The 26,549-nt window shown below is 45.9% G+C and overlaps 1 protein-coding gene across 1 annotated transcript in view; it reads left to right on the forward strand.

Moving 5' to 3' along the window:
* The window catches only part of ANKFY1 (ankyrin repeat and FYVE domain containing 1), a 77,222-nt gene that overhangs the window by 40,225 nt on the left and 10,448 nt on the right, over positions 1-26,549 (forward strand). The window contains exons 8-19 of the mRNA XM_056127449.1: positions 471-675; positions 4,996-5,064; positions 5,872-6,071; positions 9,360-9,457; positions 10,914-11,142; positions 13,656-13,754; positions 13,961-14,114; positions 15,388-15,556; positions 20,527-20,645; positions 21,289-21,445; positions 23,215-23,415; positions 25,354-25,530. Coding sequence (XP_055983424.1) covers positions 471-675; positions 4,996-5,064; positions 5,872-6,071; positions 9,360-9,457; positions 10,914-11,142; positions 13,656-13,754; positions 13,961-14,114; positions 15,388-15,556; positions 20,527-20,645; positions 21,289-21,445; positions 23,215-23,415; positions 25,354-25,530 — 1,877 coding nt within the window. The remainder of the gene's footprint in view (positions 1-470; positions 676-4,995; positions 5,065-5,871; positions 6,072-9,359; positions 9,458-10,913; positions 11,143-13,655; positions 13,755-13,960; positions 14,115-15,387; positions 15,557-20,526; positions 20,646-21,288; positions 21,446-23,214; positions 23,416-25,353; positions 25,531-26,549) is intronic.

A 26,549-nucleotide genomic window follows, 5' to 3' on the forward strand; every position in this document is an offset into this window, starting at 1 on the left:
CCCTCTCAGCAAGTTTTCTTCAATAACAAAAACTAAAATTTTTGTAATAAATTAGATATGGCCTTAATCTAACAGGAACCTGTATGCAAGTACAACAGGTTGAGGCTAAGTGTTGCTTAGTACAGATTGTGGTTAGGAACGGGAAGAGGAAATCCGTGTGTTTGGTAGGAATCTTAGAACCCTTTTAAAGAACTAATCACTAGTGGAGGACTTTGAAGAGAAGCTTGGTATTCTTGGTGATTGAGGTAAGGGGGCAGGGTAGATAATGTTAGGTAATTAGAAGTTAAAGGTCTTTTGAATTAGAGTAAGTTACTTCATGATCTGGATGATGAGTTTCTACTTAAAAATGTCGGTCTCTTGGTTGTCCCTCTTTATCTGAAGTTACTAGCATTCTTTTTTTTAGGAAACATTGGTCAGAATTGATTGTCCTCAGTGTTCTCACATATGACCATTTCTTGTTTCTTTCAAAGGAGATCTCTTCACTGCCACTTTCCTTATAAAGAATGGGGCCCTTGTCAATGCTGCTACATTGGGTGCCCAGGAGACACCATTGCATCTTGTAGCATTGTACAGTTCAAAGAAACACTCAGCAGATGTGATGTCTGACATGGCACAGATTGCAGAAGCTCTGCTGCAGGCTGGTGCCAATCCCAACATGCAGGACAGCAAGGGCAGGTAAGTTGGGAGGTAGATAGCTCTTAACACTGTTCTCAGGAGGTTATTTTGTTTGGGGGCATTTATTTTGGGTCAGGGGAGGAAGGTGCTCTGGGGGAGAGTTGACCCAGGTGATGCTGGCCCATCCAGCAATTTGGCCTGGAGGTTCGTGACAAGGGCTACAGGGTCGATTGCAGCACTACTTGGGTCCTAAGGTGCTGGAGATAAGTCAGTCTGACAGAGCTGCACCTGGGCATGCTTGGGAGACCATGTGGGTGCGAGGACTGGGACTAAGATCAGCAGCATGCAAGGCCTGTGCCTTATCTTATCTGCTCTGTGCTTCTTTGTTCTCAAGGGTTATTATGGGGCCAGACACTATAGAGGTTATAGCATTGGCCTTGCTATGTGACCCTGGTTCAATCCCCAGCTCTATATACAGTCCCCCTAGCATCACATACAGTAAAGATCTTTCTGGCACTACATATATCCCTGTCCCCCCAGCACCCCTATACAAGCAGCACTCATTCCTTGGTTCAGTTGAACAAGTATCATCACGAGTGGCTAATAGGTCCTCTGAATACTTCTAAATACCTCTAGGGCTCATTCCTGACCATGGACCCAGGAATAGTCCTTGAATTCTGCCACTTATGGCCACCCTCTTTCATTTGTTCTTACCAACCCCCACCCCAAAGGTGATTTTATGGAACACATAAACTGGCAGACTTGAACTTCATGTTCTTTTTGTTTTCGTTTTGGGGCCATACCCAGCTGTGCTCAGGACTTATTCCTTACTCTGCACTCAGACGTTACTACTGGCGGTGCTCAGGCGACCATATTGAGAACCTGGATTGGCTGTGTGTAAGGCAAGCACCTTGCCTGCTGTTCTGTCTCTTTGGGCCCATACTTCACGTTCTTTAATTCAACATTATTTGGTTTATTTATTTTGTGTTCGCATTTATGGTTTTGAGGTACAGTTACCACACTCACCACCACTGGAGTGCCCAAGATCCTCTGCCAGTATCCTTAGTGTTACTTTCAGTCCGCCTCATCATTCTTTTTTATTTTTATAGAGTACCTCTCAAACGGTGATCAGGGTATCCAGGGCCACTTTCCGGGATTCTCAACCAACTGAGCCAGCAGTTGAGTCCTGGGGAACTGAAGAAGCAAAGCTACTTGGCCTTACAGTGCCAGGGAGCAAAGGGCTCCCCACATAGAGCCAAGGGCCTCCCAGGGCTATTCCTGGTAGTGTTCAGGAAGCCATGTGGTGCTCGGGATTAAACCTGGGTCAGTTATAAAAATTGGCACAGAGGTATGGTAACAGTGAGTAGAGTATTTGCCTTGAATACAGCTGACCTGGGTTTGATCCCCGTTACCCCATACGGTTCCCTGAGCCAGCCAAGAGTGATCCCAGAGCACCGCCAAGTGTGGCCCCCAAACAAAAAACAAAATAAATTTGGAGGGGGACAGAGAGATAGTATAGTGTATAGGGCACTTGCCTTGCACACGACTGACCCAGGTTTGATCCCCAGCATCTCATATGGTCCCCCAGCCCACAGGAGTGATTGCTGAGCACAGGGCCAGGAGTAAGCCCTGAGCCCCACTGGTGGTGGCCCAAAAAAGCTTTTTTGATTGGAGTTTTTTAGTTTGTTTGGTTCAGGAGGTGGTCCTTGGGTGCTTGGGGATCTCCATCTGGAGAACCATGTTGTGCTAAGATCAGTATAAGCACTTAGCCTATTGAGCTGTCTGTCCTTCAATTAAAATTTTATTTATTTAGCCTTTTAGGCCTCTCCTGGCAGTGCTCAGGGGTTGCTCCTACCTCTATGCTCAGGGATAAGTCCTGATTATTCTCATGAGGCCATAAGTGGTTCCAGGGATTGAGCCCAGGTTGACCACATGCAAGACATGTATCCTAAAACCTGTACTGTGTCTTGGGTCCTCAATTTAATTTTTATTCAAATCGCAAACATTGTACCATTGACAATTCAATGAACTTATAGACCCACATTCGATCCCTGGCACTGCATGGTCTCCCAGCACTACAGAGAAGCAAAGACTAGCTCCTGAGCACAGATGACTGTGTCCCCAAAACTAAACAAAATCTAGTCAGATATTCATTTTTTTGCTTTAATACAAATGGTCTTCTGAACATTGCCAGGAGTAATTCCTGAATGCAGAGTGAAGGGTAATTCTTGAGCATCACTGGGTGTGACCCACAAAAAGAAAAAAAAACCCCGAAGTGGACTACTTGGGGCCAGGGAAGTAGTACCTTGAGTAAGGCACTTGCCTTGCATGCAGCAGACCCTGCTTTCATCCTGGCACTGAAAATGGTTCCCCCAAACTCCTCCAGGAGTGATTCCTGAGTACTGTTGGGTGTGGCCCCCAAATAATAAATTAATAAAAGTTTGAAAAGGGCTGCTTATCTTTGGGATGGTAATGTGGAGGCAGCGAAGGGGAATTAAGCCATTTGAGTTCAAGCCACAACTTTTCATCATTGTAATTCGTTTTGTTTAGTTTTGTTTTGGGTTTGGGGCTGTACCCACTGGTGCTCAGGACTTGCTCCAGACTCTGTGCTTACGGGTCATTTCTCGTGGTTCATGGGGGATCATAGCAGGGTTGCCAGGGATCAAACCTGGGTCAGCCACTTGCAAGGCCAGCACGCAAGCACCCTACCTGTTGAACTTGTCCCTGTCATTAATTTTTATACTCTTGCAAATCGTCTAAAAAAATTATATTTCTATATAACTTCAAACCCTGACAAGAAAACTGGGGTGGGGGAATGGGAAGCAGACATGGAGTAAATGGGAAAGGAAACATTAACACTGTTTGTTGTAAACACATTAGCTTGGTTTAGATGAATAAAGAAAAATACATTTCTATAAAGCTATACTGTCAGAATTGGGAAATAAATTTGCATGATAATAATAAGCAGTTTAATAAGGTAGATGTTCATGACTCTCAATAACATGAAATTACCTTACCCCCCCTGGAAAAAAATTGTGTCTTTTTTTTTTTCTTCTGTTGATTCTTTAATTTTGCCCCATTGTAATACAGCCTGGCAGTGTGGTCACCTGAGAGAGCAGTAGCTTTGGGGTTTTCTGGGATCTGCAGTGGCAGTCTGCTCCAGGGTACTTGAAGGCTGAGTGAAAACAATGAAGAGCATTAAAAGACATTTTAATCTGCTCTGACTTGTTGCCACTCTGAATGTATTAGAGTAAAGTAGAAAATTATGGGAAGGGGAAAAAAAAGTTTTGTATGGTGTCGGGGATTAAACTAGGGTTTAACATACACAAAGTACATGTTCTGCTGAGCTACATCATAAGCCTTAAGAAAATTTTTTCGTTATGGATCAGAGCAATAATACAGGGGTTGAGAAGCTTGCCTTGCTTGCTGCTGACCCATGTTTAATGTGGGCACCTCATTTGGTACACCAAATATGAATGTGTCCCCCAAAAGCCCGAAAAATTTTTCTCAGGATTCTACAGGACAGTTAAAAGAATTGCATGTCGGTGGTAGAAAGTGGTGTTTTCTTTTATTTTATTTTAAATTTTGGGCCACACCCAGCAGTGCTCAGAGGTTACTCCTAGCTCTGCACTCAGAAATTACTCCTGGCAGGGTTAGGGGACCATTTGGGATGCCAGTGATCGAACATAGGTTGGCTGCATGCAAGGCAAACATCCTGCCTGCTACACTATCACTCTCATCCCAAAAGTGCTTTTTTATTTTTTAATTTTTTATTTATTGAATCACTATGAGAACAGTCACAAAGCCTTTCAGTTTTAAGTCTCGGTTGGTCATACAATGATCAAACACCCCTTCACCAGTGCACATTTTCCACCACCAAGGACCCCAGTATACCCCCCTCACACCCCTCCCCCTGTCCGTGTAGCAGATTTCTACTTTACTCTCTCTCTACCTGATCACATTCAATATTACAACAAAAGACCCACCATTATTATTTGGAATTTTCCCCAACAATTAGATCTGCCAAAAAGACATCATTAGATAATTTGTTTTCTATTGCTGATTATGAAGAGCATATGATGTCGTGTGGCCGCTATTTTGGATCCAAAAGTGCTTTTGGAGCACTTTTTATATTTATTGATTTTTGTCCTTTTTGCCACTGAATAAACAGTAACATACTAGTAATTCTGTTTATTTGGGGTTTTTTGAGCTTTCTTTGGCTTTGATCAAGGCCTTTCCTGCTTGTCAGGGCACTTGCAGTGAAGTGGAATTTCTTTGTCAATTTTTAATTAATTAAATTGTTAATTCCGTCTGGGTGTTGAGTTTGCTTTCTGCTAAGGGTCGTCCTCAGTTGGGCATGTCTTCTTTTTCATTCTGCAGGACTCCCTTACACCTGTCCATCATGGCCAGAAATGAATATGTCTTCAATCAGTTGCTGCAATGTAAACAGTACGTAGAAAGATAAGGAGAGATGCAAAAAGTTGTGAGGGTGGGTTTGTGAGTGAAAAAAAAATTTTTTTTTAAGTCTTGTGTTAAAATTTTTAATAGCTGAAAGTGAAATTACAAAGTTTGATGGGGTCAGAGCAATAAAATTTTAATAGCTAAAAGTGAAATTACAAACTTTGATGGTGTCAGGCAATAAATAGTACAGAGGGTAGGGCGCTTAACTTGCATGCGACCATCGGTCTTGATCTCCATCATCCCAGATGTTCTCCCTAGCCTGCCAGGAGTGATTCCTGAGTGCAGAGCCAGGAGTTAGCTCTGATCACCTCTGGGTGTAGCCCAAAAACCAAGAATGAAAACAACTTAGTCAGGGGTCAGATAGACGTCCAAAGAGCTAGGGAAGGTGCTTTGCATGCAGATTCAGGTTCAGGCCCCAATACTGCCTGGTCCTCTGAGCACCACGCCAGGATTGGCTTCCAGCACTGTGAGTTATAGCATAAAAACAACACTACCACCACCAACAGCCAAAAAAAAATACAAAGGTTTCTTTTGTCTTTCAAGTCCTGGGAAATAGATCAAGAGGTCAAGCACATGCTCAGCCTATGCAGGGACCTGAGTTTGATCATAGGCAATACATGACTGCTCCAGTGCTGGGAGCCCTGGTGGCCCCTGAGCCCTGCCAGGTGTGGTCCCTATTTAAGAAAGGAAGAGAAAATAGTCTTCCAGAAAGAGTGAAGTGGAAAAAGTAAGGCTGTTGGCAGTATGGAGTGTCTGGAAATGATACTTGTTTTTCACATTGCTTCCTAATTTCAGGCTAGACTTAGAACTGAAGGACCATGAGGGCAGCACGGCTCTGTGGCTCGCAGTGCAGTATATCACTGTGTCCTCTGACCAGTCTGTAAATCCCTTTGAAGACCTACCTGTGGTAAATGGAACTTCATTCGATGAAAACAGCTTTGCAGCCAGACTTATTCAGCGTGGCAGCAACACGAATGCACCCGATACAATGACAGGTAAAGCACACACCCCTAAGAGATGATGCGTCGGGTCTGGAAGCCCATGAAATAGTCCATCACTGTTTTACTCAGAATTAGAAACTGAATGCCTTTATTATGAGAATTATAACTACAGTAAAAATTTGAATTGCTTTTTTTTTTAACCCCTTTGCTGGGCTGAAGCGATAGCACAGTGGGTAGGGTGTTTGCCTTGTATGCTGCCACCCAGGTTTGATTACTCTCCCCCTCTCAGAGAGCCCGGCAAGCTACCAAGAGTATCTCGCCCGCACGGCAAAGCCTGGCAAGCTCCCCGTGACATATTTGATATGCCAAAAACAGTAACAACAAGTCTCACGATGGAGATGTTACTGGTGTCCGCTCGAGCAAATCGATGAACAACGGGAGGACAGTGCTGCAGTGCAGTGCTACCTTATTGCTTCAGAAAATTTGCCCAGACTCCTAATCCTTTAAGCTGGAACAGGCCTATTTAGGGCCAGGGATGTGCTCAATGAAAGAGTGCTTGCTTGCATACATGAGGCCCACCATAAAGTCAGTCAGCCACTTTTATTTACTTACATCATTTCATATATTTTGAACTTAAAGTTCTTTTCACCTTCTTAAAAATTTTATTCCCGGGGGGCCAGAGCCTTGCATATGGCTGACCTTGGTTTAATTGCCGATATCCTGTATGGTCCCCTGAGACCCACCAGGAGTAATTCCTGAGCACAGAGCCAGGAGGAACCCCTGAGCATTGCCTGATGTGGCCCAAAACCCACTCCCTTACCGCCCCCCCCCCCCCAAAGGTTATATCCCAAAGCCAAAGAAATAGTATAGGAGGAAAGGCACTTGCCTTATAATGCAGCCTTGGTTTGATTCTCAGTACCACTTAAAGTTTCCAAAGAATTGCCAAGGGTTATTCCTAAGGACAGAATGAGAAGTAGCCTCTGAGCACTGCTGGGTGTACCCAGAAACAAAACATTATATCCTAAAAAAGCTATTGTATAGGTAGATTATATCTTGAATATAATTAGAAGCATTAAAGATGTTTTAATTCAGGGAAGGAGGCAAAAATGTGTTCAGAAATCGCAAGCCATTATATGTCAACATAATTTGGGGGAAGGATGGGGCACCCCTGGCAGTGCTTAGGGCTTACTGATCTCTACACAGCAGCGCTACAGGGTCCCTGTGTTTCCAGCGATCAGCTGGACTGCCCTCATCCAAGCACACACCTTAAACCCCTCCACTATCTCTGGGAGCCATGCCTACTAGCTCTGTGCTCAGTGATCGCTGCTGGCAGGGCTCAGGGCATCATATGGAGTGCCAGGGATTGAACTAGGCTGACCTCGTGCGAGGTAAGCACCCTGCCTGCTGTTTTATCTCTCTGGCTCAAGTTCAGGATTGTTATTTTCTTGTTTCAATTTTTTATCATATGTGTAATAATCTTAACACTTTTTTTTCAATATTTTAATGTCTTAGCAGTCACAGATTATCTTTGTTCCTATATATGTAATTTTATATATGCCAGAAAGACTACATGAAGAAAAATTGTATTATAAGGAGAAAATTATCAGGAGAAAATAACTAGGGGTGGAATCACATTCTCTGAGAGAAAAGGAGAAAAGTGGTTTGAATTTAAAGAAACACTATACCTATCTTGCTACCTTGCTTTTAGTTCTGGTGGGGTTTTTTTTTCCTTTTTGTCCCACAACTGACTTGTGCTCAGCTCATGGGACCCTATGGGGTTCCAGGATCAAAACCAGGTTGGTGTGTACAAGGCACCCTACCCAATGTGTCCTTTCCTAATTCAATTTGAGCTTTCAAATAGCATAGTGGTAGGACATGTGAGTTTAAATTTCTCAAAAAAAAGGGAAATGGAAATTTTTGGCATGGGGAGGGATGCAGACAGGCAGGCCCTCCTACTAGTGCTTGGGAAATACAAGATCAGTGCTTAGAAGTCAGTCTTGGTAGTACTTGAGGGACCATCAGAAGTGCCTGAGGTCACACTCAGGGCTTCTGCTTGTGCTCCAGACCATGAGCTATCTCTCCGGCCCCTAAAATGTTTTCTGTTTGTTGGTTTGGTTAGTTCTGGAGCCACACCCAGCTGTACTCAGGCTTACTCCTGGATCTGTGCTCAGAGATCACTCCTGGTGGGGATCTGGGGAACTTGTCGGGTGCCAGGGATCCATCCCCAGTTGACTGCATGCAAAGCAAGTACCCTACTCACTGTACTATCTTTTTAGCCCTTGGAAATAAATTTTGATAGAACGAGATTTATTCCAGAATTAAAACAATTGTGAGAGGAAAAGAAAAAAGTTTTTTTTACTTTTTATGATTTTTATTTTGAAAAGATAGTGTTAAGCCAAATATTTCCAAGCAAAGAATATATTTAAGACCATAGAATTAAAACTGGGGTATTGAAGTGCCAGAGAGAACATAGTGGGGAAGGTACTTGCCTTGCACACAGCTGTCCCAGTTTTAATCCCTGGCACTGCATATGGTCTGTGAACACTGCTAAGAACGAGTCCTGAGGAAAGAGTTAGTAGTAAATCCTGAGCACAGCTCATTGTAGCCCAAAACCCAAAAATAAATAAAGCAGGTATTTAAAATAATCTTTTTCTGGAAAAACTATAAGGTCAGTGTTTTCAAAATGTTCATGTTGCCTAGTGTTTTTCAGACAGGGACAAAAGTTCCCCACACTTGCATCCACCAAGAATAGTTAGGCAACTTTTTTTTAAGTTTTATTTATGACCTAGAAATCCTCTTTGGGTAATGAGCAGTGAGCCAAGTTGGCAATTTTTTGATTGTCAAAATAATTTTGGGGACTGTTGGCATCTAACCTACAAAAGCCAGGGATACTGCTATGTGTTGAATTGCACGTGGTATGCTTCTCACCACAGAAAATCTGGGCTGCAATGTCAGTAGCACTAGACAGCTTGTTCTAACCCACCCTCAGTAAGGAGACGTAACTCGCTTCTGGTCCTAGGAGATGACAAGTGGAAATCCTCTGTGTCCACATGCAGAGTACTTATGTGAATTTAGATGGTTTGTGAGGTGCTAGAATGAGAATACAGAAGGTGGCCTCTTGACCCCCAGCAGTTCATCTGGGCCCTTGAGCACCTCCAGGAGTGATCCCTGAGCACAGCTGTGTGTGGCTCAAGAACCAGAAGGGGGGCGGGGGGCGGCAAATGATTTCTGATTCTATTGTGGGTTTGACGATTGGGAAGGGTGGTGGAAGGACAGGTAAGACACTCATGGGACTTGATGCCTTTTTTTATGCACATTGGGAATCTGTCCTTTTTCTTTTAGAAAATTGCTTACTACAGCGAGCTGCTGGAGCAGGAAATGAGGCCGCAGCTCTTTTCTTGGCAACCAATGGTGCCCATGTCAACCACAGAAACAAATGGGTAAGTGTGATAGGACAGCCCCGGGAGCTTTTGCCTATGGAAGATGTGGCTGCATGGATGTGTAGCAAAACCAGAATAGATTGTTTCCAGGTTTTTGTTGTTCTCATTGTTATCTTTGGCGGGGGTAGGGGCAGGCAGCACATTTGGTGGTGTTCGGGATTCTACCATGTTGGTGCTTGGGAGGTACTCAGTTCTATGTGGTGCTAGAGATTAAAACTGGGACTCCTGCTTGCAAAGCGTGCACTCCAGCCCTCAGAGCCATCTCCCCGGTCCTTTTCTTTCTTTCTTTTCTTTTTTCGTTTTTGTCTAAATAATACATGCTTGTGGTTAAAAACAACAGTGAATCAGATTCTTTTGTCCTCATACATTGAGGTTGTTTCATTTAGCAATCATTATTTGTTGTCTGTTAGATCCTAAACTAGATCATCTGGAAATCAGACTCAAATCTGTTTACAAAAACCTACCATAGTAGTCTTAGGGGTTTTGTTGGTGGTTTTTCTGGGGCTTAGGTCTTATTCCTGGCTCTAAGCCACTCCTTCCAGGGCTTGGGGGACCAGAACGAGGTTCTGCTGTGTGTGTGTGAGGCAAATGCTTCCCTCCCGTACTCTCTCACTGGCCCTGGGTATACAGTCTTTGTTGTTGAAGCTACCTGGGTTCACTGACTTTTTCATTTTCTACCTCTCTCTATGTGGGCTTAAGCCAGTTACTTAATCTTTCTTTGTTATTGGGCCACATCCACCTGTTGTTATTTTATATAGAGAGTACAGGTATTAAGGCCCTTGTTCTGCATCTCTCTCACCCTAATTCAAATCCCCAGCACCAAATATAGTCCCCTGAGCACAGAGCCAGGAATAGCCCTGGAGCACTGCTGCATGTGGCCCAAACCCCCCAAAATATGTTTCAGTGACACATGGGAGTTTAAGAATATTTTTAAAATGGCTAGCAAAATAATTATTAAATGAATTATTATTATTTATTTATTTTGCTTTTTGAGTCACACTCAGCAGTGCTCAGGGGTTATTCCTGGCTCTGCACTCAGGAATCACTCCTGGCGGTGCTTGGGGGACCATATGGGATGCTGGGAATCGAGCCTGGGTCAGTCGCATGCAAGGTGAATGCCCTACCCAATGTACTATTGCTCCAGCTCCTGAATTATTATTTTTATATAATTAAAATAATTATTAAATTATTAAATGAATTGAAGGGTACTTAAGAAGGCCAGTGGATGAAGTGGGTGATTGGTGAATGCTTGGGACGCGTTCTCCAGTGTCTTCGTTTCTCCAGACAAGAATGATGGCACAGGGGAGGGAAGGAGAGAAGACGGAGACAGTTTGGCAGTAGCCATGATGGTCAGTTGGTGAGAGCAGAGTTTCAGCGCTGAGGCTGTCAGTGTTCCTTTGATAGGGGAATCCCCATCCTATTAAATACTTCAGTAGGGGTGTTTGTTTTTGCCTAGGGAGAAACCCCGTTGCACACAGCCTGCCGACATGGCCTGGCAAACCTCACCGCAGAGCTCTTGCAGCAGGGTGCTAACCCGAACCTGCAGACAGAGGAAGCTCTGCCCTTGCCCAAGGAGGCTGCAGCCCTGTCCAGCTCGGGGGCTAACATCTATCTGCAAACACCACTGCACATGGCAATTGCCTATAATCATCCAGATGTGGTATCTGTCATCCTTGAGCAGAAAGGTAAGTGGTGGGAATTACTGCCTCTCCCTTTGACTTGTAGGCAGTGGGGTTTGACTTGACTTGTCCATTACAAAGGGGTGTGTGTGTGTGTGTGTGTGTTTTCCCTTTACCCCTTTGGTTTTCTGTGCCTCTAAATCATCTCAAGTCAAACTAGGTCACATATAGTCTGGCTCTCAGCTCTTTTTTCCCTTAGATACATTTGCTGGATGCACCTGGTTATTCCTCTTGTTAAGATATTATAGACAACGCTAATTTTAAAATTAGGATCACTTCGGCTTGGGCTCTGTTGCTGAGAGTCGGCCGTGGCAGGTCCTGCACGTGGCAGTCAGCCCTCTCCTGCCTCTGAGCTTCCCTGGCTGGTGATCCAAGAGCTGGGAGTGAGAAAGAGACCTAGGGGAGCCCATGACCCTTAGAAAACTATCTTCAGACCAGAGAGAGAGCTCACCAACCTGAGCGCGTGTCTTGCGTGTGGGAGGCCCTGCCATTGCATGATGCCCCTGAGCACCACCGGGGACAGCATAGCACCAGGAGTAGTCCTAGAGCACCACCGAGAAACAAACCAAAAAAGAAGAAAACCATCTTTGGGTTTCCTCTTTCCTGTTCTGAAATTTGTTTTACTCTTTCCTGTAACTTTGTTAAGGCCATCTCTGTTAAATTTGTAGTACTGTGCTTGTGGTAGGAAGAGAAGATTTCTTTCTTTTTTCTTTTTTTTTTTTGCTTTTTGGGTCACACCTGGCGATGCACAGGGGTTACTCCTGACTCTGCACTCAGAAATTACTCCTGGCGGTGTTCAGGGGACTATATGGGATGCTGGGAATCGAACCTGAGTTGCCTGCCTGCAAGGCAAATGACCCACCCGCTGCGCTATTGCTCCAGCCCCAAGAGAAGGTTTCTTTAGTGTCTCTCTCCCCCCCCCTTTCTGCCCCCCCTCTCTCTTCCCCTCCCCCTCCCTCTGCCCCTCCCCTTTCCCCTCTTTCTCTTCTGCCTTTTTTGAGCCATACCCAGCGTTTCTCGGTGCTTACGCCTGGCTCTGCATTCAGGGATCGCAACTGGAGGCTCTGGAGGAGTACATGGAGTGCTGGGGTCAAACCTAGGCCAGCCACGTGAAAGGCAACCACCTTACCTTTTGTACTCTCTCTCCAGCTCCCAGTTTCTCACAAAAATTTTATGATGGGGCCAAGGTGATAGTACGGTGGGTAAGACTCTTGCCTTGAATATGACTGACCCAGGTTAGATCCTGAGCATCCCATATGGTTCCCCCAACCCCCTCCATGAGTGATCCCTGAGCACAGAGCAGGGAGTAGGTAGGAAAAATATCACTTGGGCATAATTATCTTTTAATTTTTCAGCAATTAAGTGGTTATTGTTTCTGTAGTAGAACATATATATATGTGCAATAGCACAGTGGCAGGGCGTTTGCCTTGCATGTAGCCAACATGGCCGACCTGAGTTCGATTCCTCCGCCCCTCTCGCAGAGCCCGGCAAGCTACCGAGAGTTTCCCGCCCGCACGGGAGAGCCTGGCAAGCTCCTCATGACGTATTCGATATGCCAAACACAATAACAAGTGTCACAATAGAGATGTTACTGGGCCTGCTCAAGCAAGTCGATGAACAATGGGAGGACAGTGACAGTAATATATATATATATTATATATATATATATATATATATATATATATATATATTGTCTTTGGGCCTTACCTGGCAGTTAGGGCTTACTCCTTCCTCTGTGTTCAAGGATCATTCTTGGTAGGCTCAGGGGACCATATCGGGTACCAGGGGTCCAATTTGAGTCAGCCACATGCAAGACAAACTCCCTACCTGCTAATCACTCTGGCCCCTATTTTCCTTTTGTGATGATTCAGTGCATTAAACTTTAAAGAAATTCACTTTTCCTGGGTCTCCTGCCCTTTGAGCTATCTCCCCAGCCCCCTGTGACTCAAGTGTAGACTGCCTGCCTGCCTAACTTGTTGCAAGCATGAAGCTAAGTTTATGATCTGTGACACACTCCAACCAGTGTGTGCAAGCAGCACAATTGCACAGGTGCAAATTACAGTGAGTTCTGTTACCAGATGTGCCACTCATGTCATCACAACAGCAACAGAGGGAAGAAAGCAGGGGGAAGGTTTATTTTCCCCATGTGATTTGCTCCAAAGTATCAGCACAAAACGGGCCTCACTCCCCACAAGAAGATATATCAGTTCTCTTGGTACAGAAATTATTATATTATGGGGCTGAAGTGATAGTACAGCAGGTAGGGTGCTTCTCTTGCATACGACACACCTAGGTTTGTCCCATGGCATTCCATGTGGTCCTCTGAGCTCTACCAGGAGTAATTCCAAGTGCAGGGCCAGGTGTGGCCCAAAACCGGAAAAAAAAAAAAAAAACCAGAAAGAAAGATTGTATTGTAGCCTGTCAGTTTGAAACTTGAGTTCTGTTCCTGTTCTCTTGCGTGCTTTAAATATTACTTTGGGATGGTAAAACGAATGTTCTTGTCCTTTTAAAAATTTCAGCTAATGCTCTTCACGCCACCAACAACTTACAAATCATTCCAGACTTCAGTCTCAAAGATTCTCGAGACCAGACTGTTCTGGGCCTGGCATTGTGGACGGGTAAGGCATCTGAAGGGTGGGTATGACACAGGGAAGAAGGGAGTTAGGGGGGAATTGGAACTAATAACTTAGTTGTAATATATTCTGTTGGGGTAAATCCTATAACACCCAGAAGAAAACTGCTTACTTTTAAAAGCTGCAAGGGTTTATGATGTTGAGATGGTGGGAGAAACTGCATGTATATTCATCAGAGATTCTTTTTCCAGGCATGCACACAATCGCAGCCCAGTTGCTGGGCTCAGGGGCTTGCATTAATGACACCATGTCTGATGGGCAGACCCTGCTGCACATGGCCATGCAGCGGCAGGACAGCAAGAGCGCACTCTTCCTGCTGGAGCACCAGGCCGACATCAACGTCAAGTAGGCTGGGGCGGCACTGCCGCAGCGCGCCACTTGCGCTTTTGGAACCATCTCATGGTTCCAGAAAGCCTTTCATGTGTGGCCTTGTTTTTGGTTTAGTTTTTTGGTTTGAGGCCATTCTCAGAGGTTCACAGAGATGACTTCCACACATTGCTCAGGACTGGGGATCAAACACAGGGCTCCCAAATGCAGAACACACACCCCAGCCCTTTGAGCTATCTCCCCAGTCCCCTGAAAATATTTTTTGTTCCTTGTAAAATAAAACAAACAATATCTTTGTGAAAGTTCAAGTGCAGTGTTACTATTAAACATCATTGGAAACTGCAAAAGGGAATTCTCCTTTGCTGTTACTTGAACCTCTCAGCACTGCACAGAATCGGATAGTCCTATTACCAAGGGCTGTGGAGATAACTGCAAAGCCTGGAGCACAGGCTTTGAATGTAGAAATCCCAGGCTGGTCCCCAGGACTGACCTCAAGCACTGTGCCAGGACTAATCCCTTAGCAGTGCCAAGTGTAATCCCAAAACAACAAAAAATAGACGAAAATTCTTTAAAGAAAAAAAAGTTTTTTTTTAATTTGCAGAGAAATTTATCTACAGTGTAAGTAAGATGAGTCTTAATGATTAGGTGAAAGAAGTTGGAAGTTGAGGTGGCCTTTGTTAGGAAGTTTTCTCTTCATGGGGAGGGGGGGCGTCACCCAAGCAGTGCTGGGTGCCATCAGAGCCACCCTGATGGTACTTGGCTGAACTGGAAGTGCCAGGCATCAAATTGGTGTCTCCACATGCCAATCCTACACTCCAGTGCTCTGTGTTATCTCTCCTAGTCCTTGTTTAGTATGCCTTTAAAAGCATTCTATGCCCCAAACAAGCAAGTCTTTGTGGCCAGAGAGCCAATATAGAGGGTAAGGCACTCGACCAGCCCGCCAACCCCAGGTTTGATTACTGGCACCACATATGGACCCCACACCCCACCAGGAGTAAACCCAAAGTACCACTTCATGCGGCCCAGAAAACAAAAAAGAAGCAATTCGATGGCCATAAAATTGCCATATTCCGGAATGTAGGCTAGTTACCTTCTGGCTCAATAGGGCAGCATGGCTGCTGTTTTCAGAATATAGCAGTATCAAATGCTATTGACAGGTTAAATCCTCCCCAAAGAGTGTTAGAGAATTTGAATAAAATTTATATGACACAGTGAATTCTGGCCTCTGGAATGTTTGTTTATTATATGGTTCTATCTCTGAGTGTTGGTTTTGGTGTGTTTTTCCTGACAGGACTCAGGATGGGGAGACAGCCTTGCAGCTGGCCATCAGAAATGAGCTTCCACTTGTAGTGGATGCCATATGCACCCGAGGAGCTGATATGTCTGTGCCGGATGAGAAAGGGAACCCCCCACTGTGGCTTGCACTGACCAATAATCTGGAGGATATTGCATCAACTCTGGTTAGATGAGCATAAGCCTCTTTGTACATAAGTGGGGATGTTTTGCATCAGTGAATTGATGTCTGCAGAACAATCAAAAGGACCAAGAGGGGCTAAAGCGATAGCTCAGCGGGTAGGGCATTTGCCTTGCACGTGGCCATCCTAGGTTTGATTCCCAGCATCCCATATGGTCCCCCAGCACCACCAGGAATGATTCCTGAGTGCAGAGCCAGGAGTTACCCCTGTGCATCATTAGGTGTAACCAAAACCAAAAAAAAAAAAAGAAAGAAAGAAAGGAGCAAGAGATCTCCTGTGTAGCAAATTAAGACGAGCAGTTCAGTGTTGCTTTTACTTGTAGTTTGTCAGGTAGTACAGCGGGACAGGACACTTGACTTGTATGTGGGTGACCCAGGTTTGATCCCTGGCACAGCCTATAGTAGGTACTCCAAGACCTGCCAGGTCTTGAGCACACCACGAGGAGTAATCCTAAAGAGGACAGACAGTGTTGCCCAAATATGAACATATGAGGGGGGAGGGGAGGGAGGGAGAGAGGGTAAGCCAGCACTTTGGTCTTTAGGTTCTTTATATTTATAAAAAGTACCCAAAAGCAGAGAGCTCAAAAGTCTTCTCCTGTTGTGGGTTAATTTGATGGGCTGCCCATACTATCACCATAGTGATGAATTCTAAATCCAGGGTTGTCTCCTATTTTCAAAGGCAGACACACACCCACCAAAACCGATAGCCCCCCACCCCTGCCCTTGTAGATGTAGATGGAAGTTCTCTTTCAGCTTTCTGGAAGGCCTGAAATGTGACATTAAGACATTTTGCACCTGGGAGTTTTAACCAATTACTATTGTGATTGTCTAAACATTGGAAATGGGAGTCTCCCAGTGGACAGTTCCACAACAAAATTGACCACATCATATTCAGTCAACGGTCTTGCCTGACCGATGTCGCTGTTGTCCCAAAATTCCAAACGGGATCAGACCACCGTCTCCTTCATGCAAAATTCTACTTCACAGAGCGGGGAGAAAGGACTGCAAAGTTTAAGAAGAGAACTCCCAGAACAACCACAAACTGGAAGCTCTTTGGCACTATTGCAGCAACATGGGAAGATGCCGTCATTGACAACATTGACGAGGAATATGATCAACTGGTTCAGCACCTTCATGATTGTGCGAGGAACACTGAGAGAGAGATAGCCACAAAAAGATGACTGTCTTCGAAAACTCTTGAGCTCATTCGCAGATGTGGCTTGGCGCAAGCCTCAGGCAACTGCAAGCGAATGTCCGAGCTTGCAAAGCAGTGCAGAGAAGCGATAAAGGAAAACCTCAAAGAGAGAAGAGCAGCAGTCCTGGCAGATGTGGCAGAAGCTGGGAAAAGCATTCACAATGCCTGCCTGTCCTTCATCAACTACAGGAACAAGATGACTGCCCTCCTACGTCCTGATGGATCTATCACATCTTCCAGAAGGGCAATGGAGAAGATTACCCATGACTTCTACTCGAATCTCTTTGATAGCCACATCTACCTGCCCACATACCAAATTCTGGAGGATGGATATGTCATTCCCAATGTTCTCCCTTCCGAAATCCAACACGCCATTTTGTTTGTAAAGAAGCAAACAGCACCTGGCCCAGACACGGTCAGACCTGAAGACGGGAAGAAACTGCCGTCACTCATCAATACACTGGCTCGGCTTTTCACACGCTACCTGTCGGATTGCAAGGTTCTGTCCCAATGGAATACCAGCAGGACTGTACTACTGTACAAGAAGGGAGACATCCATGACATTGGCAACTATCATCCGATCTGCCTATTGTCTGTCATCTACAGGCTATTCACTCGAGTCATCCTGAACAGGATTGGCAGAACACTAGATGAAGGACAACCATGTGAGCAAGCTGGGTTCCGCAAAGGATTCAGCATGATTGACCATATTCACACGATAACCAAGCTCATTGAGGTTTCTCAGGAGTTCAAGATGCCTCTCTGTCTAACGTTCATTGATTTAAAGAAGGCCTTTGATTCTGTTGAGACTGAAGCAGTCATCGAGGCCCCTAGCCAAAACAGGGCATTCAAACTCAATACATCAGAATCCTCCGTGAGCTGTACTGCGGATTCACTACCAGGATCTCAACATTCTACAAGGAGGTGATCAAACAAGAGAGGGGTTTGGCAGGGTGATACCATCACCAAAACTCTTCAGTGCCACCCTTGAGAACGTCATGCGACGATTAGAATGGGAAGGAATGGGAGTGAAGATAGACGGTCAGCAACTACACCACCTCCACTTTACTGATGACATCATTTTTTTTTATTTATTTTTTTTTCTTATTTATTTATTGAATCACTGTGGGAAAGGTTACAAAGCTTTCAGGTTTATGTCTCAGTCATGCAAATATCAAACACATTTCCCTTTACCAATACTTATTTTTTACCATGAAGAACCCCAATAAAACCCCACCCCCCACCCCTCCCCGTCCCTGTGAGGCAGATGAATTCTAGTTAACACTCTATCTGCTTTGATTAGATTCATTGTTTCAATAAAAGATTCACCACTATTATTTAGAGTTTACCCCCCCCCCCCCAAATCAGACATGCTGAAAAAGCATTGTGAAGTGATTTGCTTTCTACAGCTGGGTTCAAGAATTAAATGTTGGTTTTGGATTTCTGCTATTTTACCTATTGACCCTGGAAGTATTTCTACTGAAAGTAAGATAGTTAAGAAATTGGTATCTGTGTTCTGGAGTCGTGGCCGTGCTGGAGAGCCGCTCGCGGGGGGACCGGTGGCCTCGGTAGGGCGTGAAGGGCGGAGCGAAACGCCCCCCTTCCCATGAGGTTTTAGTCGCCCCCACACTCCCGGCTCATACCTGCTGTCTACAAGGCTCCCATGTGGCCGCCATCTTTCTTTCCAGAGAGGAGAGGGCGAATGGGGCAACACCCTTTCCCCTCCGGCAGACTTGATGGCCTGGATCAACGCATAGTCCATTACTTTTCTGCTCCAAGCTGCTGGGTTCTGCATTAAGTCCTTGTGCTTCTGGGGCCATGGCCGTGCTGGAGAGCCGCTCGTGGGGGGCGACTGGTGACCTCGGTAGGGCGTGAAGGACGGACCGGAACGCCCCCCGACCCATGAGGTTTTAGTCGCCCCCACTCCCCCGGCTCATACCTGCTGTCCACAAGGCTCCCATGTGGCCGCCATCTTTCTTTCCAGAGGGAGGAGGGCGGAAGGGAGCAACACCCTTTCCCCTCTGGGCAGAAATGATTGCCTGGATTAATGCATAGCCCTTTCACTTTTCTGCTCCAAGCTGCTGGGTTCTGCATCAGGTCATTGTGCTTCTGGGGCTGTGGCCGTGCTGGAGAGCCGCTCGTGGGGGCAACTGGTGGCCTCGGTAGGGCATGAAGGGCGGACCAAAATGCCCCCCTTCCCATGAGGTTTTAGTCGTCCCCACATTCCCGGCTCATACCTGCTGTCCACAAGGCTCCCATGTGGCCGCCATCTTTCTTTCCAGAGAGGAGAGGGCGAATGGGGCAACACCCTTTCCCCTCCGGCAGACTTGATGGCCTGGATCAACGCATAGTCCGTTCACTTTTCTGCTCCAAGCTGCTGGGTTCTGCATTAAGTCCTTGTGCTTCTGGGGCCGTGGCTGTGCTGGAGAGCCGCTCGTGGGGGGCGACTGGTGACCTCGGTAGGGTGTGAAGGACGGACCGGAACGCCCCCCTTCCCATGAGGTTTTAGTCGCCCCCACACCCCCGGCTCATACCTGCTGAGATGACATTTTTATAACACCAAACATCAGCTAAGCGGCACTAATGCTGGCTGACTTCGACCGTGAGTGTGGAAAGGTCAGACTGCAGCTGAATATAACAAAGACAATGTTTATGAGAAATGGTCTCATTCCTGATGTTCCATTTGCTGTCAACGGGACAAACATCTTCGAATGCAACAGTTATGTGTACCTAGGTTGAGAAGTCAACATGACGAATGACCTGGCACCTGAGTTGCGCAGGAGGAAGAGAGCAGCTTGGAACGCCTTCAAGAACGTCAAAGAAATAGCTAAGAGGACAAAGAACCTCCGGCTCCGGGCACATCTCTTCATTCCACTGTTCTTCCTGCATTAACACACACCTCAGAAACCTGGGCCCTACGAAAACAGGATGAAAACGCTATTCGGGTCTCCCACAGAGGAATTGAAAGAGCTATGCTTGGAGTATCACGCTTCACTCAAATGAGAGAAAGAATCTGGAGTTCCGACCTTCGCCGACAGTCAAGAGTCAGGGATGCTGTCTCGTTTGCCAAGGCGTCGAAAATAAGATGGGCTGGACACGTAATGAGATTTGTAGATGACCCCTGGACTAGAGTCATTACTGACTGGATTCCACGGGACGTCAAAAGATCACATGGCTGCCCACCTATGAGATGGTCAGACTTCTTCATCAAGACCCTGAACAATTGGTTTGAGGCTCTTCGTGTTCCTAGAATGAGCAGGGCTACATTAGCACACGACAGGGATGAATGGAAACGTTGCTGGCGCCTGCTCGAGCAAGTCGATGAGTAACTGGATGTCAGATGATCAAGTGATCAAGTGACTATTGCGATTGACTATTTATAGATGTTATTGAGGGCTTTTTTTTTAATTTAATGTAGGAGTATTGCTATTTATTCAGCCATTGATTAGGCTGATTGAATTGGTCCTGAGCTCCACTATCGAGGGATTTTGAATGCTTCTGTATGCAAACACTTGATTGCATTTTCTGTGCCTTCCCATACATGTGTTGTGTGTGCTCTACTACTGAACTACATGCCCAGCCCTCACAGAGCAGATTTTAACTAGTGTTGTAAAACCAGTAGTGGGTGGGGCAGATTGTCATTGTCAATCTCATTGTCAGCTGATCCTGCCAGAAAAATAGATATAATGATGTGTATAGTGTAAAGATAGAATGAAAATTTGTACCTTGCTAGTCTGAGAGTAACTTGTATTTTTCTGCAGGTCCGGCATGGTTGTGATGCCACCTGCTGGGGTACAGGACCCAGTGGGTGCCTTCAGACACTCCTGCACAGAGCCATCGATGAAAACAATGAGTCTACTGCCTGCTTTCTCATTCGTAGGTGCGAGGAGCCTAAATTACTCTTTAAATCTTATTTAGCGATTTGCAAACTGGCTCTTCCTATTTTAGTCTACACACAGTCATTCAATACCTATAGCTGACTTGACTTCCATTATCTAGGCTGTCAGGGGATCTTTGTTCTGCCAAGTCAGTCATGGGCCAGGCCTGCTGAGAAAGAGACTCTTGTACCCAGGTCCAATAATCTGCTAAGCCAGCATCCTGCTTGGGGGCCTTCTGGGCTCTTTTCGTCAGATTAGATCAGTTCACACTCTGCAGCCAGAAAGCAGTTCTGGAAAATGCCGGGTGATCGCTGTAGCACTGCCAGACACGTGGGCCAAACCAGCATGTATGCCGGGCGGGAGGCAAGCCTCATCAGGTACAGTAGTTCTGAGACTTTAAAGGCTGAACATCCCTAGTGGAACTTTAAAATTTTTTATTGTTCAGATTGCCCCCAAGAGCAATTACAGAAGAATCTATGGAATGGGCCCCAGTATTTGAGGCCAAGGAGCCAAGCCCAGAGCAGTCCTTAGCAGCAGGAACTTTTTTGCCGATTGAGTCAAAGTGCTGCTCTGCATTTATGAGCGTGCCTTTCGGCTAGGTGGAAGCGTTGCTGTTAAAGCCTTCCTTTTACATCTTTCTTGCAGTGGCTGTGATGTGAATAGTCCCAGGAAACCGGGTCCTAATGGAGAAGGAGAGGAAGAAGCCAGAGATGGGCAGACCCCCTTGCATTTGGCAGCCTCCTGGGGACTGGAGGAGACCGTGCAGTGTCTTCTGGAGTTTGGCGCCAATGTTAATGCACAGGTATGGAGAGTTTCTCTTCTCTGGGAAGTGGATGACAGCTCAAGAACTGGGAATCTCGTGGCAAAGGACCTTGGGCCGCTGTTTTACTGTTGAATGGAGTGTGGCACAGACAGATGAAGTCATTTTCTTTCTCTGTGTTAAATGCACTGGCAAGTTAGGATTTTTCTTCTCTGGGGGCCTTGGTACACAGGAGTTAAAGTGCTTGTCTTGGGGCTGGAGCAGTAGCACAGCGGGTAGGGCGTTTGCCTTGCACGCAGCCGACCCGGGTTCAATTCCCAGCATCCCATAAGGTCTCCCCCCGAGCACCGCCAGGAGTAATTCCTGAGTGCAAAGCCAGGAGTAACCCCTGAGCATCGCCGGGTGTGACCCAAAAAGCAAAAAAAAAAAAAAAAAGTGCTTGTTTTGCACACACTGACCCTGGTTCCATCCCCAGCACCACATTTCGTGCCCTACCCCCATTCCCATCCCCCCACCCTCTGAACCATCAGGAGTAAGCCCTGAGCACTGCCAGGTGTGGACCCCTCTTCCTTCCTCAAGAAAAAGACTTTTCTCCTTTGTGACTTTGTCTCTTGACAGCATGAGAAGATTGGTTCTTCCTTGCCTTCTATTCCTGTTAGTTACATTTTTTCATTCGTGGTTTCATCTAGTTCCAAACTGAGTTAATGTTCAGGAACGTGTTCCATTAACTTAGTTCAGACCCTGAGTTATCTTCCTTCCTTCCTTCCTTCCTTCCTTCCTTCCTTCCAGCATTCTAGCTTGTGAAGATGAGTACACACTACCCGTAGCAGGGTCAGGAGTGGTCTAACTTAGAGGTGAGGGTGGGTGCAGGCCTCTTGACCCAGGTGTGTTTGTGTGGGGCCTGCGGCTGCCCCATAAGTCATTGCGTCTCGTTTCCTGGAGAGTGGTGTGACAGGAGTGACTTTTTTGTATCTGTTCCCTTTGAAAAAAGACAATTTCAAATGCAGGGTGGTAGTACTGATTTTTAGAACTAAAAAAAACTTTTTTAATTTCAGTTATTCTCCTATGGTACAGTGAAAAGGAGCCTTCACTTACTATGGTGGTATTGTAAACTACTTCTCTATCTAAGAAAAATAGTCTGGGCACTTCTCAAAAACTTGGAAATAGAACTACCATAATTGCACTTCTTGTCCCAAGAACAGAAAAATACTCATTCGAAAAGATGCAGGCATGCTTGTGTCACTATGGCATTATGTGTAATAATCAAGATCTGAAGACAATTCAAATGCCTAAGTACATATGAGTGAATAAAGAAAATGCTGTATATATATACACAGTAGAATACTGAGTTATAAGTTAAGTGAAAAAAATCAGAAAGACAAACACTTGATTATCTCACTCATGTGATACATAAATAAAGCAGGAAAATAGGTAGTAGTCAATAAAAACAAACCCTTAGACTCGGACAGCAGAACTGAAATCACTAAGGGTCTGGGAGGATGAAAAGGGACCCCAGAACCATGATGGTAAGTGAAGTACATTAATATCGTACACTTATATCAGGGGCTGGGAAGAGAGCTCAGTGGGCTGAGCCCAGGCTTCACATGCGGGAGGGGCTTTTTATGTGAATTTGGTTCCTGGCACCAGCCCACCAAAAGAAAGCTAGCTATTCCCCTCCTTGCACTCCATATAAACACTGAGTATAAAAACCAAGTTCCCTTAATATTAAAACGAATAACTTTTCCCCCTTTATATTTTCCCGAGTTTTTTTCTCTTTTTTGGACATTGAAGTCTGTGCTTTGTCCCCATAGGATGCAGAAGGAAGAACGCCTGTCCACGTGGCTATCAGCAACCAGCACAGTGTCATCATTCAGTTGTTGATTTCACATCCGGATATCCTCTTGAATGTACGAGACCGACAAGGGCTGACCCCTTTCGCCTGTGCCATGACTTACAAGAACAACAAGGCAGCCGAAGCGATCCTCAAACGAGAGTCAGGGGCTGCTGAGCAAGTGAGTGGCCACAAGAGCATGTCCTTCCCCCAGCACCCTGAGCAGCGCTGGGCCGCACCACACTGAACATTCTTTTCTGAGTCCCAACATTTGTTTTGAAATTTTACTCCCCTTCCTTGAGAGGCTATTCTGATGTTTTGGCAGTGTTGTTTGGTCTGCTCTGTTATCAGTAACCCCATGGTGCCCCATGAAAAGTCAGCAAAAATGGCCCAACCTCTACTAGGGATTCTGTGGCATGGAGAGCTGGGATCCTTTTTCTTTGTTTCTTTCTTTCATTTCTGTTTTCAGGCCTTGCCTGGCAGTACTCAGGAGCTACCAGACCTAATGCTCAGAGGTCGTTCTTGACAGTTCTCAGAGGATCAAATAATCTCAGATCTGAGAGGATCTCAGAGAGAGAATCTGTGCTCCAAACTTCTCTGTTGGCTGTCTGCCTGGCTCCACTTGAGCTAGTTCATTGCTCTTGCCTGCTTGTTTGCTTACTTTAGTAATGAAATGTCTTCAAAAGATTTAAACTAAATTTTAAAAATTGATTGAAATGAGGGCTGAAGCACAATTGGCTGGTACTTTCCTTGCCTGCTGGAACCCAGGTCTGGCTCCCTGTATGCTCTGCTCCCCCCACCCCCAAGCACAGAGCTGAGAGCAGTCCCAAACACCACTGTTTGTGACCCCCAAACAAAACAAAAAATCGTTAAAGTGGGACTGTTAGCTTTATCCTTGCTCAGATAGTTTTAAATGATCCTGAAGAGAGATACTCGCTCACGTTGCTTTTTTTTCTAGTACAAATGCTGTTTGTGCTTTACATGCATTGGGCCAAGAGATAGTGCCCACATGGTCCCCTGCGTGTGGAATAGCTCCTTGGCACTGTCTGTGTGTTGACTGTTGGTTTCTTCCTCACATGCAAACTCATGAGGGGGCCACACTCAGCGAGGCTTAAGGCTGGCTCCTGGCTCTGCGCTCAGGAATCATGCCTGGTGGTGCTTCGGGAACCATATGGGATGCCAGGGATCAAACTTGGGTCAGAGCTGAATGAGAGTCAAGCACCATAGTTACTATCACTCTAGCCCTCATGACAACTTTTGTAACTGTAAGATCCTCCCGGGTTCGATTTGCTTTTTTTTTTTTTCTTTTTCTTTTTGGGTAACACCCAGCGATGCTCAGGGGTTACTCCTTTCTCTGCACTCAGGAATTACTCCTGGCAGTACTTGGGGAACCATATGGGATGCTGGAGATTGAACTTGGGTCGGCCTTATGCAAGGCACATGCCCTACCCACTGTACTATCGCCCCGGCCCTTCCCTGGTTCGATTTGAGTGAACTTTTTCATCTTTATAACACTGGAGCAAGGTCTTCAACATGTTGTTGACTACTTCCCATTGTGTATTATCCTCTAACTTGTGAAAGAGGAAGTTTTCGAAACGTTTTTGGTTTGGGGGCCTGACTTGGCAGTGCTCAAGGGCTATTCCTGGCCTTGGGGTCACTTTCCAGCAGTGCTGGGAATATTACAGTACTGGAGATCGATTCCAGGACTTGTCCCGCACTTAGAGCATATGCTGCAATCCTTTGTGCCATCTCCCCAGTCCCTCTGAAAATACCTTGATAGCTCAGAGACCAGACTGGCATTGAAGCGATGGTGTCAGGGAGCTGGGTGCCTGTTCTGCTTTAGCCAAAGCCAGAGGCTTCCAAGTTGCTTTCCTCTTTCGCCTTCCCTGTCGCCGTTGGCTCCCTTTCCCTGATGATGCCAAGGTGACTGCATGTATGGTTATGTGTACAAGTAGACACAGTAGTCTGAGGGGCAGTGAGGGTGGCATTTACTGAGTGTTCTTGGAAGGGAGGTTCTGGGATCCAGGGAACAACAGCACTCTGAGCCCTCTGGTGGCCAGGGTAACGGCAGGTGCTCAGGAGAGCCTGCTAATATTCTGACTCCTGCTTACTCCCTTAGGTGGATAACAAGGGCCGGAATTTTCTTCACGTGGCAGTTCAGAACTCTGATATTGAAAGTGTCCTGTTCCTGATCAGTGTTCAGGCAAATGTGAATTCCAGAGTCCAGGATGCTTCCAAGTTAACCCCTTTGCATCTTGCTGTCCAGGCAGGCTCAGAGATTATTGTTCGCAACTTGGTAAGTGTCGTTGCCGAAACATTGCCTGTAACATGAACAAAGCATGTTGTAGTGTGTAGATTTTCTCATCACAGATATTTTATCAGACCTGTGAAAAAAACGATGTACATTTGAGGGAGACTGAGCCAGTAGAGTTGGGAAAGCTGGTGTGTGAAGGTGCAGCCTGTCCTGAGTGCCCAGGACTCCCTGGGCAGGCAGAATCTGATGACAGGGGCACGGGGAGGCAGTGTGAGAATGGAGTTCCCTTCCAGAATCTGTCTGTTCCAAGTAGGCATAGGAGAGACAAGAGTTTGTATGTGCACTCCCTCTTCATTCTCAACACCAAAGTGGGTATAGGAAATGGTTTTTCAATTTCACGAAGAGAAAACATAAGCTCAGAAGGAATGCCCTCAAGATTATCAGTAATCTATAGTGTTGCTAAGATTATAACCATTTCTGTGTGATACTGAAGTCTGACTTTTCCAAGATAAAATTCATGCTAGTTGGGCAGGTAATATTTTGTTTTCTATGGATGGGGCTGGGTGGGGATGGGCGTGGTGGTTAGGCCACACCCAGCAGTGCTCCCAGAGGTGCTCAGGGGGACCCTGTGGTACCAGGGTCATCTGCATGCAGGGCAAGTGCCTTAACTCCTGTACTCTCTCTCTACTCAGGGACATGGTTTTTATCAAAGATGTGAAGACTGGAAGGTGCATGGGGTGTGGAGGAAAAGCGTTTGGTTGAAATTTGAGTAGCAGTTAGAAGGAAATATGGATAGTGAGGCGTGAGACACAGATTGTTTGGTATCATATTGCAAACCAGTCAGTGGGAGCAGCCTTCATGCTTCCCGTGGTGGAGAAGGGCCTACATGGTGACAAGGACTCCAGATCACCTCCTTGTGGAGTTGATGCCAACACCCTACAAGTTGGCAGCTACAAGGTGCCACCCATCAGCCCAGGCACACACTGCCCCAGGGCTCAGTGGAGCCTTTAACCGGTCTTGGGTACCTTGACATCTTTTTTTCTGGAGAATCATTCTGGGGA

This window comes from Sorex fumeus, unplaced genomic scaffold, assembly GCF_029834395.1.
Source record: "Sorex fumeus unplaced genomic scaffold, SorFum_2.1 ptg000063l, whole genome shotgun sequence".
Classification (NCBI taxonomy): Eukaryota; Metazoa; Chordata; class Mammalia; order Eulipotyphla; family Soricidae; genus Sorex; species Sorex fumeus.